This window comes from Lupinus angustifolius, chromosome LG05, assembly GCF_001865875.1.
Source record: "Lupinus angustifolius cultivar Tanjil chromosome LG05, LupAngTanjil_v1.0, whole genome shotgun sequence".
Classification (NCBI taxonomy): domain Eukaryota; kingdom Viridiplantae; phylum Streptophyta; class Magnoliopsida; order Fabales; family Fabaceae; genus Lupinus; species Lupinus angustifolius.
In genome coordinates, this window is record NC_032013.1 from 21,748,755 (window position 1) to 21,764,577 (window position 15,823).

Below are 15,823 nucleotides of genomic sequence, written 5' to 3' on the forward strand. Positions count from 1 at the left end.
ATTTAAATCCAACTTTTACCAATATAGAACAACCATCGTCATTTGTTTTTATTAAATTTTTTATTTCTTTTCAAATTACTTATTATATGGTTGTTGCTGAAACTATAGAGTGCAAAATGTTTGAATTATCATTAGCTTGGAACAATATGTTTCAGTTTCATCTAAGTATGATTTCTCTATTGGAATTTGAAAAACAGGTTTGAATTGGGGATAAAAGGTGCATTACTAGTGAAATCATGATTGTTGTTGAGTCTTCTAGTTTGGATAGGAACATCTTAGGTGGAAAAGATAAATAAATTAAACGTAAGAAATCATAATTGAGCCACATAAATAAAAGTTAAAAGGTCAAAATATGTCCAAATAATTTGTCATTAACAAGATAACAAATATTAGATGGAGTAAACTAATGGGTGTTAGTAAAAAATTTCCTATAAATTAATTTCCCACTTAGCTAGTGAGAGAATACTACTCATAATTCAAAAGAAAAGTTTAATGGCGAATTAATAAACTCACATCATATCAGTAAGTGACTTTATTACATTTCTATCACAAATCTACAATAAATAACAATAGCAGCATAAAAATGCAAGGTGTTGATTTCCAAGCATTTTCCTCTAACGCCACCATCAACCTAACTATGTCTTTTATGCTTAGGGTCAGGAATAAACATTTTAAAACAGTATGTAGTATTCAATCAAGTTATTGTAGAAATCTAGCTACATTTCCTTTTTATGGAGAATTAATGCCATATTTATTTGAGTGTAATATTTATACACAATCAGTATAAAGATTTATATACAGTCAATATATGATTCACCATTCATTTGTATTACTTTTTTTGAAGAGTTAATAATGATTAAAAATAAATTGTGGATGATAGATTGACAATATATAAAACTTTTACACTACTAACCTGCATACATTTTTTCTCTGTTTATCTTACTATCAAATCATTTTCTTGGCACATGGATTCAGTAGCAGAAGTGATATCTCTAGAGAGTATATATAAACACTATGAAATGGCTTTGTATTATTAGCAAATATTCAAATTTGAAAGCCTCACTACATTGAACATGTAATCCTCAACTCTATAATCAAAATTTGCAGGTTATAAAAATGTACATATTGTAAATATAACTTTGCAGGCTATTAATTTATATTCCTAAGTTGAACTTAATCCTCCTTTCCCCTGTGAATATCAACTATATATCTATTTAAATGTTGGCCAAATGTCTTTGTAGAAAATGAGTCAATAACATGCTTTCTAGCTTCTTTGCCCATTCTTTCAGCTCCTTTGGGATCTTCTATGAATCTAGTCATTGCTAAAGAAAAGTCTTGTGGTGTAGGATTGCAAAGGAAACCTGTTACACCATTCTTTATTGACTCCACTGGGCCACCACTATTGCATGCAATAACAGGTTTATAAGCAGCCATTGCCTCCAAAGGAACAATGCCAAAGTGCTCATCCTGCACCAAAGATCTTTATGTAAAAAAATACTCTTTTCTTCAATTAATTTTTACAAATTACCAACAAGGCGTTGGTCTAGTGGTGTAAGGTCCTACTAGATCCCCAGAAAGACCAAAAGGTCAAAGGTTCGATTCATGTGAGCGACACTTATTGAGAAGGGCAGCCACACCCCCCGAAAGGGATTAGTTTCTTATCCAGAGGGTGAGGGGATACACTTGGTAATACAAAAAAAAATATTTTTTACCAATTTTAAGGAATAGTCTAAGCACCTTCGGAGTGTAAAGGACACATAGGCATTCTGAGAGAAGAGCATTCCTTTCAGCTGTAGAGCAAGATGTGATGAATCTTATTTGATTTGAGACTCCTTCCTTTTCAGCTAAATTTTTAAGCTCTTCTAAGTACTCTACATTCTCCTTCAACCGTTCATCAAAGCCACCTTGAGCAATTATTACAATAAATTTCATGTTATCAGATTACGCATACAAAAATGCTTCAAAATGAAATTGATGATTAAGGTATGGATTGTTTAAACTTAAGACCCAGCTATTCTTCAAAGAAAAACTTTTACAAATCAAAGTGAAGTGGCAGAAGATGGCCTTCAAAGTTCAAACACAAGCCAAATATGACTTCTAACCAATATCAAGCACTAGCAGGTATGAGAATAATTTTAGTTTAAACTTCATTGAAATTTAACCAAATCTTAAACAATTTTAGTTTTTGAAGTAGTGACTGACAATCACCAAAAGCTTAAGTCTAACAATGATAAATTTTGATAACAATCAAACAACTGAAATGATATATTATAAGTAATAGCATAAACACCAGGAGGATTATCTTGAGATATTGATGTTGCTGTGAACCAGCACAAACTTGCAGAAGAAAAGAGTATTTAGTTCCTTGCAGTCTTGCACTTAATGGCTAATGTCTCTCGGTAAATACTAGCAGGTTTCGTCTGGACAGTTTAGTGAGAAGCATTTTAGTTATATTATTAAATAAAGGATGGCCCAATGCATGAAGCTCCCACCTAGTGGGGTTTGGGAAGGGTAGATAGGTATATACAGCCTTACCCTGCAAGCAGAAGGACTGTTTCTAGGATTTAAACATGTGACATCTTGATCACTAAGCAGCAACCCTACCGTTTAGTGAAAAGCATTGTAGTTATATTATTATTAAAATAAAGTCCCTTGACTAACTGCAAAAAACTCCGAACATAAAGCTAACTAGCATCTTGAGATGCAAACGATAGAGAAGGAATGAGAAAGTTTTGAAACTTAACAAATAAGTACAACACACCAACCAAAAAATTATTTTTATATAATAGTCTATATCTTGAAGGCAACAATATTCTAAACTCTATACTGAGCTATAAATACATCAGAACAGATACTGCCATGGACATTAGTTATGCATACAACATCACCATAATATCCATTAATCTATCATCAGGAATTAAAAGCCATAAGCAAAAAGATGCTCACCTGCAATAACCAAGGAAGCATTAACATCTTGATTCTTGAGAACCCCTTTAGGTGAGTGAAGCATAGAAAAAGCTGAAATTGCTAATTCTATGTTCTTCTTCCTTTCAAAACGATTGATGGAAAGAAAATTCATCCTAGAACATAAGAAACAGTCATGAGTAAGATTAAGATTCTATAAATATCATAAAAATGGTTATAAGAGTAGGCTACATGCATTATCTCGTAAAACATGCCAAAAAGTAGGACACAGCAATATATCTGCAACCATGGTACTTACTTAAAAGATCTGGGTTCACTAAACTGATCAACATTTACAGCAGGGTATAGAGTGGCAGGTCGAATCCCTTTAGCATTGAGATACGTAAAAGTATTCGCAAATGTAGATGCAGTGAAATTGCTGTTAACAAGTATCAAATCAGCCATCCCTGCAATTTGGAAAAAGTTAATAAGATACTAGATTCAATATATATGCAAGGAAAGTTCAGTGAAACAAAACAAAGCAAGGATACAAAGTTCAACCGCTTGTTATTTCTTCTATATAGTCTATTGGTTTCCTATACACCCTCCTGAGGAACGTTGAATGTTGAGCCAGTAACAAGTCTGGAAAATGACAATAGAATACAACCTACCAAGAAAATAAAACAACTATGAAGAATTGAAGATCTCAAAATCTAGATTTACGTATGAATTTTATTTCTATACCTTTGTTGACCTTTTAAGTTTCAAGATGGGAATAACTACGGAGACCTGATCTACCAGTATGACATCAAATGAGGGCCACATAAAAAGCACACAGAGAGCAACAAACAGGCACCGAAGATATGCACATAAGGCATGGAGACGGTAGAATATGTGCCAGGGAAGAAACGAACCATATACAGTAACTGGAAAGGTACCTGAAACAATTAAAAGTTAATCTAAATCTTAATGCCAATGCAATTCCTTCATAATGAAAAAAACTTTCATAACCTTGGTGGAATGAAGTTCGTTGCACAGGCCAGTCACATTGTTATTGATAATTAACTATCATAGTTAATTACTAATCTGGATCCAACTCCTCAAAAGTGCAAGTGCAGGGTACACTTTAGAGGATAAAATGCACACTCATGACCGTCAATTCCAAGTCAACTGTTATGACTATAACAACTTCATGATTTTTAAAGACTGGAAAACATATTATCATGATCACAATCATTATCATTGGTCATAAATTGCACTTTACCCTATTAAGTGCACCTTGCACTTAGAGAATCAAAATCCTACAAATATGATTTCTTTAGTACTGTCAAGGGTATCCCCTCATCCTATGGGTAAGAAACTAATCATTTTGGGTGTGTGGTTGCCTCTCCCAACAAGTGTTGTTCCCCGGAATCGAACCCATAACATTTCAGTCTTTCCAGAGATCTAGCGGGCCTTACACCATTAGACCAAGGCATTGCGTAATCATATTGATAAAATTAGCCTACTGCATAAGTTAATGATAAAAAAGTTACTCATAATTTATGATTTACCAGCAATAGTTTCCTCAAAACATCTATTCTTATCATGGTGTGCAGTAAAAATATGAACTTTGTGACCATGAGATGCAAGTTCAACAGCTGCATCCACAATCAATCTTTCAGCTCCACCTACAAAACAAGTTTACATGGATTAGTACCCAAAAATCAAAAAATGAAAGATATAATGAGATGCTGTTTTATCCAACCAAACTTGTTTGAAAATAAAAATTTTTATTTTTATCTTAATGAAATGGAAATTAATGGGGATAATGGTTATTACCTATGCCAAGATCAGGGTGAATTATAGCGATGTTTAACTTAGAGAGTGTTCCCTTCGCCATTGTGGTGAGTAAAGATCGGAACTTTAAGCTGAGAATAACGAAACCCTAAAACCGTTACGCCGGGGTTGTTGGCAGATGATGGAGGCGGCGACAACGGCAGTTTCTGACGGTGGCGTATGACGTTGTCGTTTAGGGACTCGATCAAGTCATAGGAACACAGAAAAAATTACGAGGTTTTGCGAAATTGAGATGGAGCATTCTAACGTTGTCTTCAATTTTACGGGAGTTTACGTACTCGTCAAAATATGACTGGTAATAGGCGGTAATTTTTTGGACATAATCTTGGTATGATTAATAATGTCATAGCGTAGATATATTTCTGAATAAAATTTTGATAATATATTAAAATTTGAATTCTAATTAAGATTTAGTTTTAAATAATGTTATTTTTTTTCCTTTCTCAATAGTCTTTTAATGGGTATTTTTTTCATTAATAAGACTCGAACTCAGATTCTTACTTAAGGGGAATCAAACATGATAAATAAAATTCTTAATTTTTTTTGTTTACCACTTGAACCAACGCTAGTTGGTAGTTTTAAATAATATGTTAGATATAGTTTTAATTTAGTTTTTCATATCAAACGCGGGTTGGGGAGTGAAGATAACAAAAAAGAGTAATAGTAGTGGAAGTAGAAACGAAGGAAGCTTTTACCGGCGGCGGAGACATGACTGGCGAAGAGATATCCGGCCCTCCCGGCCCCAAAATGTTCCGTCTCTTCTTCTTCGTCGGCGCCGGAGGTATTCCATTTTTTCGATCACTCCTCTTTCTCTCTCTCCATATATATTGCATCGAATTGAATCGATATATTCCTCTTTGTTCTTTGAATTTTCAGTGTTTTGCACCTTTGCAATCAACAAGTGGCGCGATTATGAGCGGAAGACGATCATTCAACAGCAACAGCAGGCGAAGGGAATCGCAGAGGTTCAGAGTTCTTCCGATTCCGTTGACATCCACAAACCTCTCAATTAAATGTTAGGTTTTATTTTACTTTTTTCGAATTTCATGTCTCTGTATTAAAATTTCTAGCGTTTCAGCAGTATATGACTGTTTGAATTTTTTGATCAATTAAGAAATGGAAATGAATAGTGTGTTATCTAACACTGGAATGTTCTTACAGTTATTGGTGAATAAGTTGCCATTGTTTATTATTACTGCGAAAAAAATTGAGTTTTAACTTTATATAGTGAGTTACTTAGAAGTAATATTTGGTAACCTTATATGGCTTTCTGATTATTAACATACCCTTGGATTATTGGTAGTTTGTGCTGGGTTGTGAGTGTAATCTGGGTTGGTCTGAAGACGGTGGTTCTCGTAATCTCATCCAAGCTTAGCAGCTTCGCTGCAGATGTGAGGGGTGTAACTGCAAAGACAATCTGACTTTTAAGTTAGCAAGGTGAATGAGGGAGAATATGGTGGATAGGAAATAGGATTAAGTACCTTAATACCTTATGAAGTGACGCTACTATTTAAAGGGAATAAATAAATATCTCATCTTCTTCATGATTCGGGATGACACATAGAATCATTTATTAGTAGGGGTGAGGTCGGTATGACTCCTTCATGGAGAGAAAATCCGCGATTTGCAGGTAAGGGTATTTAGAGCAGCTTCTGAGCTTGGCTCAGATCTTTGGGTGTCGTATTTGCCCCCAATTGGGATGCTAGGCTGGTAAGCAAGTCCAGAACAGTTAGAGTTCATAAGAAATTCCAAGTAAGTAGATGTAGATTATGTTTCATCATAGGTATATCAATTTTCAACCTTTTCCATATGGAGAGGAATGTTTTGGGGGTTACAGTGGAAAGATCTCAGGCTCTAAAAGAGAACTTGTAATTGGTGATAGAATTGTCATTGTTTATCCAAATAACTAGATTGTGTTATTCAGAAATGATTGCTAATCATATCTAACTGCCCGAATAGTGGTTACTCGAACTGTTTGTTAACTAAGATGCATCGGTGTTTGATGTTTTCTCTAGGTTGTGAATTTGACTTGGCTGCTGTAGGTGGGTAGAACCACATTGAGATTAACTGTATTTTTTATACGAAGGGTTGTGGGAGTCATGTTTAGGAAGCATCAAAATTGCATGTTATGGGTGTCTGGAAACATGCCAACCATAGATTGCAAGTCACTGAGTCGTGTTGGTCACTTCAGTTCATCCATTAAGCAATGAAGTATCAGTTACCCCTTTTCTTTTCCTTCTCTTTGAATCAATGTTTCTTTTTATTTTGCATACTAGATTTCAATCAAGGCTAGATTACTGTCAGACTCTGGCCTCCAATGCCCATACTCCTTCCCCGAGAAATGGAAGTAAATAAAGAAATCTGCACTTGCATAACTGGTGGATGATTGTATTTCTCTAAATCTTCTATTGGCAAGTTGGCCAATGTTTCAATTTTTATCTCTTCCCCATTTTTTTGCTATGTATTCCTGTACTGATTCAAATTGGCAATGCTCCCATGTTCCTTATATATAAACATACTAAAAAGTCAAGTCAAACATACACTATCCTCTCAACAGACATTGGTTACTTCTTTGTTGTTTGATATCCAAATGGAGGCCGAGATATTAATGGTTAGACACAGATCAGTGTTTGTTTTAGGCACACTAAGTTCCAAAAGGCCACCTTATTTAAAATGGCAACATCAGGTTAGATCTTAGTGAGCAACAAAGAATCTAAGCTTAGTTAGCTGGTCAAAATTTATTGATCTCAACTCAGCAAAGCTGATATCCCATCCTTCCATTTTCTTGAAGAATCAGTAGAATAGGCTCTAATTGGAACTACCTTGCTGCTGGAGTATGTTCAACTTATGGGCTACAGTATTGCACGTCAGTTCCAACCATCCCAATATATATAAGTTGATAAAAGAATCAGAGAACATTTAGCTAAGAAGTAAATAGTGGCTCAGCGCACGAGATTCTCACTTAGCGGAGTCTGGGAAGGTTATATGTATACAGTCTTACCTATGCAAGCAGAGAGGATGTTTCTAGGAACATTTAGCTAAGAAGTCTGCCGCTGTTATTTATGTGTCACATGAAAGAGGATGAGTACAATAACTATGGTGAGTTGTGCAACCCGTGTCCTTTTGAGCTGGATTAATTAAGCTTAATAGAATCGACTTCTTGTTATGGTCCCTGTATGTTTTTATGCAAGACCAGTAAGACAGATCTCTCCCCACTGCCCACATCTCCCCACATTATTAATCATATTCTATAACATTTTATATTTCTTTTGATGTATTCCTGTGTTTGTGTCATGTTGCATCTGTGTCATGTTCATGGTTTCTTGCAAAGGTTCAAGTCTGGGTACAAATTGCTGCCTACCTTGTTAGTATGTACTATAATGTACACAATTACATTTGCAGTTTGAAAATTGCCCAGATGAACTTGAAACTATTCATTTTGTGGATTCAATTTTGACATTATTCTATATGGAAGTGTAAAAAACTTTTCGCATGGTTTCATACAGAAGTGTAAGTTTCATCAAGTGTAAAACATTTGCCTTTCGCATGACTCAATACAAAAAACTGTGAAAATTGAATCCCTCATAAATTGACACTTAAGAGATGAGTATTACTTTCAAACAAATTTGAAGGCAAAACTCAAAACCCAGGGTGGAAGAGTTTAAAAAGGTTAAATGTTTGATCAGCAATATGGTGTTATACATGCTTATTCTACCAAACTATCAGCAATACTAATTTGAATGAGATAAGATTGTTAACCATTCTTATGAAGATCATTTACCATATACATTTGCATGATGGCCCTTTCAGTAATAATCTTAGAAACGCCAAACTCCAAGACAAAAGATAACCTCAATGAATAGAGATATGTTGTCTCATTTATTGTCCATATAATGTTTTCATTGGCATGGAATAATGTATAAGATAAGATATGAGACAATATATTTATTCTACTACAAAGATGAACAAATAGACACGAAAATAGTTAACATTAACTGCAGTACTCTCACAAGTGAAACACATAAAATCAGTGAAGGTGGCGTTGCACTGAAACTCGACAAAAACATAGGACTGGATATAGTTTCAAAACTTTATAAAAACTTATATGAATGAAAAGATAATATATAATCATTTTCAATATATGTAGTATGTACAGTACTATAAAGCTTAAATTACTACTATCTAACTAATTCATATGTATTATACTTATACATGATAACTTGAATTTTATTAGTGTAGTACTATATTATATATAACATCTACTTTTTTGGTGTCATAAAAGTCAATTAAAACCAATGAACTAACCCATTTTTAAAATTAAGGTATGGAACAACCGCACAAGTTTTAAGAAGAATTTACAGTAGCATTTAAATGCTTAAACTTTGTTGCACCTAATATATAAGCTCCGCTGACTACTCTTACCTACATTTTAGTAGGCTGTTGTCAAAAGAGTATGGGCACCCTAGATTTTTAGGCATCAACCTTCTTCACACAAAATTGGTTCTTTCCAGTTTCCACAACTTGTCATAATACCAAATCTTTACTTCGGCAACAACATTTAAACTCACATAGTTGAGTAGTATGGGCTGAATGAACATCTTGTATTGTTTACTATGTTAACAATGTAGCACATTTTTCAATATTTGTGTGTCACTTCATATTTCAAATATAATATCTCATACTATGTAATGACAAAGTGATGATCCCATGCCCTATACCATCTATTTACCATGTATCAAACCATACCATATCTACTCCTAAAAAGTATGTCACTTCATATTTTACTTGTTATAATTAATTGGAAAAATACATTTAAGTTAAAAATTTAATAATTAATTAATTTTTTGACCAATAATAACAAGCGATATATGAAGTTATACACTTTGTGGGACAGAAAATATACTAATGTATCTAACACAAATTTTTGACTTAAAGGAAATGGATAAAATAGATTATAAAACCAAAAGTGACATGGGATGGAGATGATAGTGCATAATTGCATATAAGCAATCTCTATTAATTCATGTATGAATTAACTTTGTTTATCATTTCAATTTTTTCTATAAGTAAATAAATATGTTTCCAAGTGGGACCATGAGAGGGATGTTTTTTTGTTCCCAAACCTGATTGCTTACATGTTCCCGACAATGTCTGGGTGTCAAATAGTTATGATGACATTTCCTTAAATGGAATTTTATGTCTTCATCATTTCAAAGTATTACAAATGACTATGAGATCACAAACTATTTTCAGTTTGGCACTCAATCAGGACAGGACTCATGGACACTAACATCTTAGTACACATTTCACAGCCACAACCCTTTGATGTGTGTCTCTACTTTATATTTATATATAAAATTGAACCAAAACTTTATCACATCAAGAATTGATTAAAAACCTGTAATTTTGTCATTACCTTCTTGGTTCCCCTAATTTCACATAATGGTGTTACTTCACCAACCAAATCTTAACAAATTTTCTTAGAATAAGTTAAATTATGTATATTTTTTTATTTTTCGTTTTTTATCTCTACATGTATATCAACAAATCCTTCTTAGAACTAAGGGCAAGGCTCCTTTATTGTATATCTTACACTTTAGAGTATAACTTGCACCAATGTAGCCAAATTTTTAATGATGATTTACTGATAGAATATATTGACATAATCATTTGTTGATGCATATTAAGCAAAATAAATATTAGCAAAGCTCAACCAAAAAAACTAATTTGGCCTTAAAACTAACATTATTGAATTTCACATAACAATGAATATAAGATAGCTCCCTCACGTTCTAAGTTTAGAAAATAACCCTTCATACCCTTTAAGTTACAAATAATGCTTTTTTATTGAATAGAACCATTTTACCTTGTAAAATTAACCCGAACTTGGAACATAAATCATGTTTCCTTTGTTGTTAATCAGAAACAATCAACTCATTAAAAAAAATGAGAAAATTAACTTCCATTAATAAAGTAGTTATTTATCATTGGTGACAAAAATGATTATTCAAAAAATTAGTGTATATGCAGGATTTCTATTCGAGGAGGTGCTGAGCTTCTAGTTCTAGGTTAGTATAAATTGTGGGTCAAGGTTCGTTGTGATCTCATATTTTAACAAGCTCTATAAAATAAAATATAAACCAATGTTACTACCTATGGACATAGAGTCATTGACTGAACCATGTAATTCTGTGTTTTTCCCCTTCTATATTGTGTCTACATCAAAACAATGACTACCAAGTAACATAATATAAAAAATTACCATATATTATATAGTTTTACTTTGATTTCACCATATTATATGTATAACTTTATTCTTAAATTTTGAGAACAGAAGAAAAGACTAGATAGCAATGCAGTGAAATGAAATGTCCTTATCAATATGGAGAATATCCAATGTGAAGTGAAAATTGGGGAGCTCACATGGCCAAGTTTGTTTGTGTTGGCTATACAAAGAGTACTGGATGCTATCAAATTAGGGTGCCAAAATCATGCAACATTTTTAATGAAATGACATATCTGTTCATATTGTTCTGAAGGTTCATAGATAATACTGATCATAACTTGCAGCTTTTTGTTTCTTTCTAACTCTTTTCAAGATTAATAATGATATTTTTTACAATCAAATGGTGATAAAGTTATCCCTTGGTTTTAAATGAATTTTCTGCAATACTTGTTGAGGTAAAAAATTACTAGTAAGATAGAAACAAATGTAATTTGATTTGTTATAATTTAAGTTGTTCAAAACAACACTATTGTTCCAAGATAATAATTATTTTTTAGGACATCAACAATTTTCTTTTCCCATAGAGAAAAAGATATATAGACTAATAGTATATGAACTTTTTACATTAATTTTTTATATTGTCATTGCATCATTTATCATTCATTTCAATCATTATTGACTTTTCAAAAAAGTAATTCAAATGAAGGATGAAGATGCATTGTGTATAAATCTTTACATTATCAATGTATAGATATTATACTCTTCTCATTATGATAAAATTGCAAATCATCTTTGATATAAGAGTGTGTTAGAATCTCACATTAGTTAAGAATAAAAGTGAAGGTACATTTTTAACCCATTTTCATGCAAAGCTTAGGATCAGAAATATTAAATAATAAATAAAGCTACCATGATCTTCTGAACAGTAATTATGTGTTGTGTATGTTCCTCCGTACAAAGTGTCATTGAGAGCTTGAATCACTAAAAGCAAAAAGGATGGTATCATTGGTAAGTTTCGTGATTGTTCTAAACTTCCCACATCGTTTTCCAAGTGCCTATGGTGAAGAGGCTAGTCAAACAAATGAAAAAAATTATGTTATACAAAACTCATTGCCATGCTAGTTGGAACTACTTTATAAGGAAAAATGTATCCAAGTGTGAGTTTTATAATATGTAATAACATCATTTATTATATTTTATCATTATTGACTTTTCAAAAAAATAATATAAATGAATGATGTATGATATACTGATTATATATTAATCCTTACATCGATAATACTTACATATTCCACTCACAACATTATGTAGTGGCCCCAATTGGACAATTGTTTGTACAGTGACCATAATGAGGTTTGTGTTGGAACTTGTATTGATAATGTTATGCACCTATGTCAGATAAGATAGTAACTTCAATAGTAACTACAATATTTTGTACATAAACATATTTACTAGAAAGTGGGTCATGATTTGTAAATTGTAAGACTCAATTTCAATTCCCTGTTTAATGTTAATTATCTTCACCATAGAACTGGTTAAAACTTTCATTGGTAACATGAATGATAAAACTTGAGCCACAATTCCTAGCTTAGTTATGAGTTCAACTTCTCTCCGATAATGGAACAATCATTACTAAAATATGTGGCTAAATTTTTTATTTATTTATTTTTTATTAAAAAATAATATAAAATCATGAGTGTCAGAATGATTTTTTTATCATGTATTATAATCTTATCTAACTCTCTAATATCGGAGAGAATCCGTAGTTATAGCTTATCACGTCCATTCTTGAGCTCTATTTATTATTTGACAAGTATAAAAGGTTTTTTAAAGTTTGATGCATTCTTAGCATGGGGATACAATCTTATATATGTTTATTAAACATAGATTACATGTTTCTAATAGTATATTATTTCATGTCTTGGACCAATGACATATTGCCACATGAATAAAAGAAAAAATTTAAAAATAAAATGTAACATTTTGATCATTTCAAAACATGGAAAGAAATATCATTTGAAACATGTGATCTATTGCAGATAGTATTTATGGTAGGCAATATATAAGAGAATTAGTCTTATTCTAGATGCATATGTTGATGCAATAGAAAAGTTGGTGCAAGATATATGATGAGTATAATTGGATAGACAATATGGAAATGGCTTAATGTTGAAAGGTTTTAGATCTGTATTCGGTGGACAATGTTCACAGAAATTCTATTAACTTGATTCAGCTATTGAGATGAGATTTCAAGTTCCACTCTACTTCTAACTTTATTCAGCAATCAACTTCTTACATTTTACCTTTTGAATTTGTATATTATAGTACTTGTAAATGCCACAATATTAGATAAATATGGCATTTTTATTATGTTCACAATGACTCATGCTAATATTAAACAATTGTTCCTCTCTTTTAATTGAAGATTTATGTTTTTGTGCTTCACACATGCATGCATCAAGCAATCTCACCTCTCTTATTACCACAAACTAATAAGTAATAACCTTTGTTTTATGCTAGCTCTTGTTCATTGGCAAGTATATATATCGCACGAAACTTGTAAGTTTTTCAATTGCTAGATAACTTACAAGAGCTAGCTAGCCATTGTTGAGCATTTTTTTTTATCGGCAATTGTTAGTATGTTAATTGTTAATGTATGTTAGTATTTTATTACGGGTGAGACTCCATTGTTGAGCATTGGATTACATATTTTATTAATTCTTTGACTACCATTCTCATTGCGTTCCAAAATATGCTCAAGAGGATAACATGATCATTCAGCAATAACTAGTGTTACTTCACAAAAAAAATTAGAAAATTAGAATATGAAAATGTGCTAATTAAATTTATTGTATTGTTGGTCTACTAAACATGTTGCTTATGAAGCAAAACTATAGGTAACCTGGGTGGATAAATACACCAAAATTATAGGTATAGAAGAATAATCACAATTAGCATGAGGAAAGTCTTAAGTATACTAAGTACATTCTTATCAAAAAATATATCCTAGTTAAGTACCTTCTACACACACCAAAAGAAGGAAGAGATATTCTAAAATATATTTGAAGCTTCTCAATGTTTAATAATTAAAGAAGTTTAGTACTACATAGCAATGGATTAAAGTATGTGAGAATGATTCATTAAATTGTAGATAAGGATAAAATAGATAAACGATAAGATGAAGGCTTTCACCTCTGGCTAAGTACCGGAAGCGAAAGCCTACATAAACATATTGAAACTATAAGATGCTGAAGATGGTAAACATAGATGATAGATTAACCCTACTTCAAACAACTCCGATTTTTTCTCTTCCCCTTAAACCTTAAGTACTTAATTAACATATACTAGCATGATATTGATATCTACTAAAATATTCTGGTTATTTAATTTCTCCATATCTAATAATGTGACAATGTTACTTAAGACCTAAGAGTAATTACCCAAACGAAGCTCCAGATCCAAATCATATTCTCTGGGCATACCTATCTCCAAATCCATCCTAAGAATCTCACCCTTCTTCAACATTTTACACCCATGATCTTCTCCAATCTTTGGTTTTGTTGGCTCTGTGGTCTTTGTGCTCGAAGGGTTCTTCAGTAAGATACCATCCACAACAACCCATCTATTCAACTCAGAAGGTGAAGCAGTAGATGGAGAAGAGTAAGAATAAGAAGAGAGGGTTGTGGGAGAAACAAACAAGGGTAATGTGGAAGTTGCAGATGGTTTGTTACTTGAAGAATGATGAGAAGACCATGATGCTGGTAACAAGGGTAAGTTAGATGAGGTTGATGATGAGAAACTAGGGTTGGTGTTAGGGTTAAGGTTCATCATAGGGTGCCCTTGAACATGACCATGATGATTATCAGTAGTTGGAGTTGGAGGTGATGATTGTCTCAACCTTGCTCTATCTCTTCTATGCACATTCATATGGCCACCAAGTGCTTGAGCAGACTTGAATTCCTTCATGCAGAAGCTACAAGTGTATGACCTTGGAGGCCATGGGTAACCATTCATGTAGTGATCAATATCTTCTCCATTATGAGAGTTGTTGCAGTCCAAAAACTCTTTCATTACCATTTGGTTCTTGGTGTTGTGGTAGTTGTTGCCATAGTTGGTGCTCAAACTATTCCTCTTCATCCTCTCTAGCTAGCTCCTTTTTATCCCTCAAAAGTGTGTAATCTTTCAAGTAGTAATATATCTGAAAAAGAAACAGTCTTACACCAATCAAATCATTTCAAAACAATTAAAAGACAAAGATATATGAAAAAGGTGAGGCTTGTGTATCTCTAAAAAGTTGTCTTATGACTTGTGAATGACCACTACTTAGAGTGAGTGAGTGAGAAAGAGAGATAGAAGTCACTGACCTGAGAAGAATGGTGCGATGAATATGAATGATGATGATGATGATAAGAAAGTAGTGTAGAGAGATATATACAAAAGAGTTATAGAAATAATGAGTTAGCATCAATTTTGTGGACAAATATATCATAAAATATGTGTCAGACCAATAAAAATATGTCATATCAATTAAAATAATTAAATATTTATTATTTTATCTATTTTTACTTCAATATCATTGGTTCGGGACATAGTTTGAGACATAATTTGTCACAGCTCCGAATTTGTAAACCAAAGATTGAGAATCCTTTTGGAGAGATAGCCTGAAAAGTCATGTATGTTTGGTCACTACTTGCTAAATTTGGAAGCTCGGCTTGGCAGAGTTTACACACCTTTATGCCATATTTCTGTAACTGGTCAAGTTAAGATGACATATTCACATTTTGTTCTCGGTAAAGATTCAACCATTAAGTCTCAGATTTTATCTATCTCAGCACTGATGGAAGAAGCCAAGAA

The 15,823-nt window shown here is 32.6% G+C and overlaps 2 protein-coding genes across 2 annotated transcripts; both read right to left on the reverse strand.

Moving 5' to 3' along the window:
• LOC109348100 (alpha-1,3/1,6-mannosyltransferase ALG2-like) lies at positions 1,012-5,016 on the reverse strand. The gene is made up of 8 exons (XM_019588327.1): positions 4,726-5,016; positions 4,458-4,574; positions 3,649-3,842; positions 3,466-3,571; positions 3,224-3,371; positions 2,947-3,080; positions 1,738-1,904; positions 1,012-1,467 (listed from the first exon to the last, which is right to left on the reverse strand). Exons 1-8 carry the CDS (start codon positions 4,784-4,786, stop codon positions 1,174-1,176), a joined length of 1,221 nt encoding a protein of 406 aa, XP_019443872.1. The 5' UTR covers positions 4,787-5,016; the 3' UTR covers positions 1,012-1,173.
• LOC109347206 (transcriptional regulator SUPERMAN-like) lies at positions 14,337-15,172 on the reverse strand. Its single transcript, XM_019586913.1, has one exon. The coding sequence runs from the start codon at positions 15,104-15,106 to the stop codon at positions 14,396-14,398; it is 711 nt and encodes a 236-aa protein (XP_019442458.1). The 5' UTR covers positions 15,107-15,172; the 3' UTR covers positions 14,337-14,395.

Bases quoted from the DNA above. Each gene is read 5' to 3' on its own strand.
- LOC109348100 (XM_019588327.1), bottom strand. From the start codon at position 4,786: ATGGCGAAGGGAACACTCTCTAAGTTAAACATCGCTATAATTCACCCT. The intron at 3,843-4,457 runs GTAAATCATAAA...TAATTGTTTCAG, and splicing joins TTTTGAGGAAACTATTGCTG to GTACCTTTCCAGTTACTGTA. The intron at 1,468-1,737 runs GTGCTTAGACTA...TCTTTGGTGCAG, and splicing joins GTGTCCTTTACACTCCGAAG to GATGAGCACTTTGGCATTGT.
- LOC109347206 (XM_019586913.1), bottom strand. From the start codon at position 15,106: ATGAAGAGGAATAGTTTGAGCACCAACTATGGCAACAACTACCACAAC.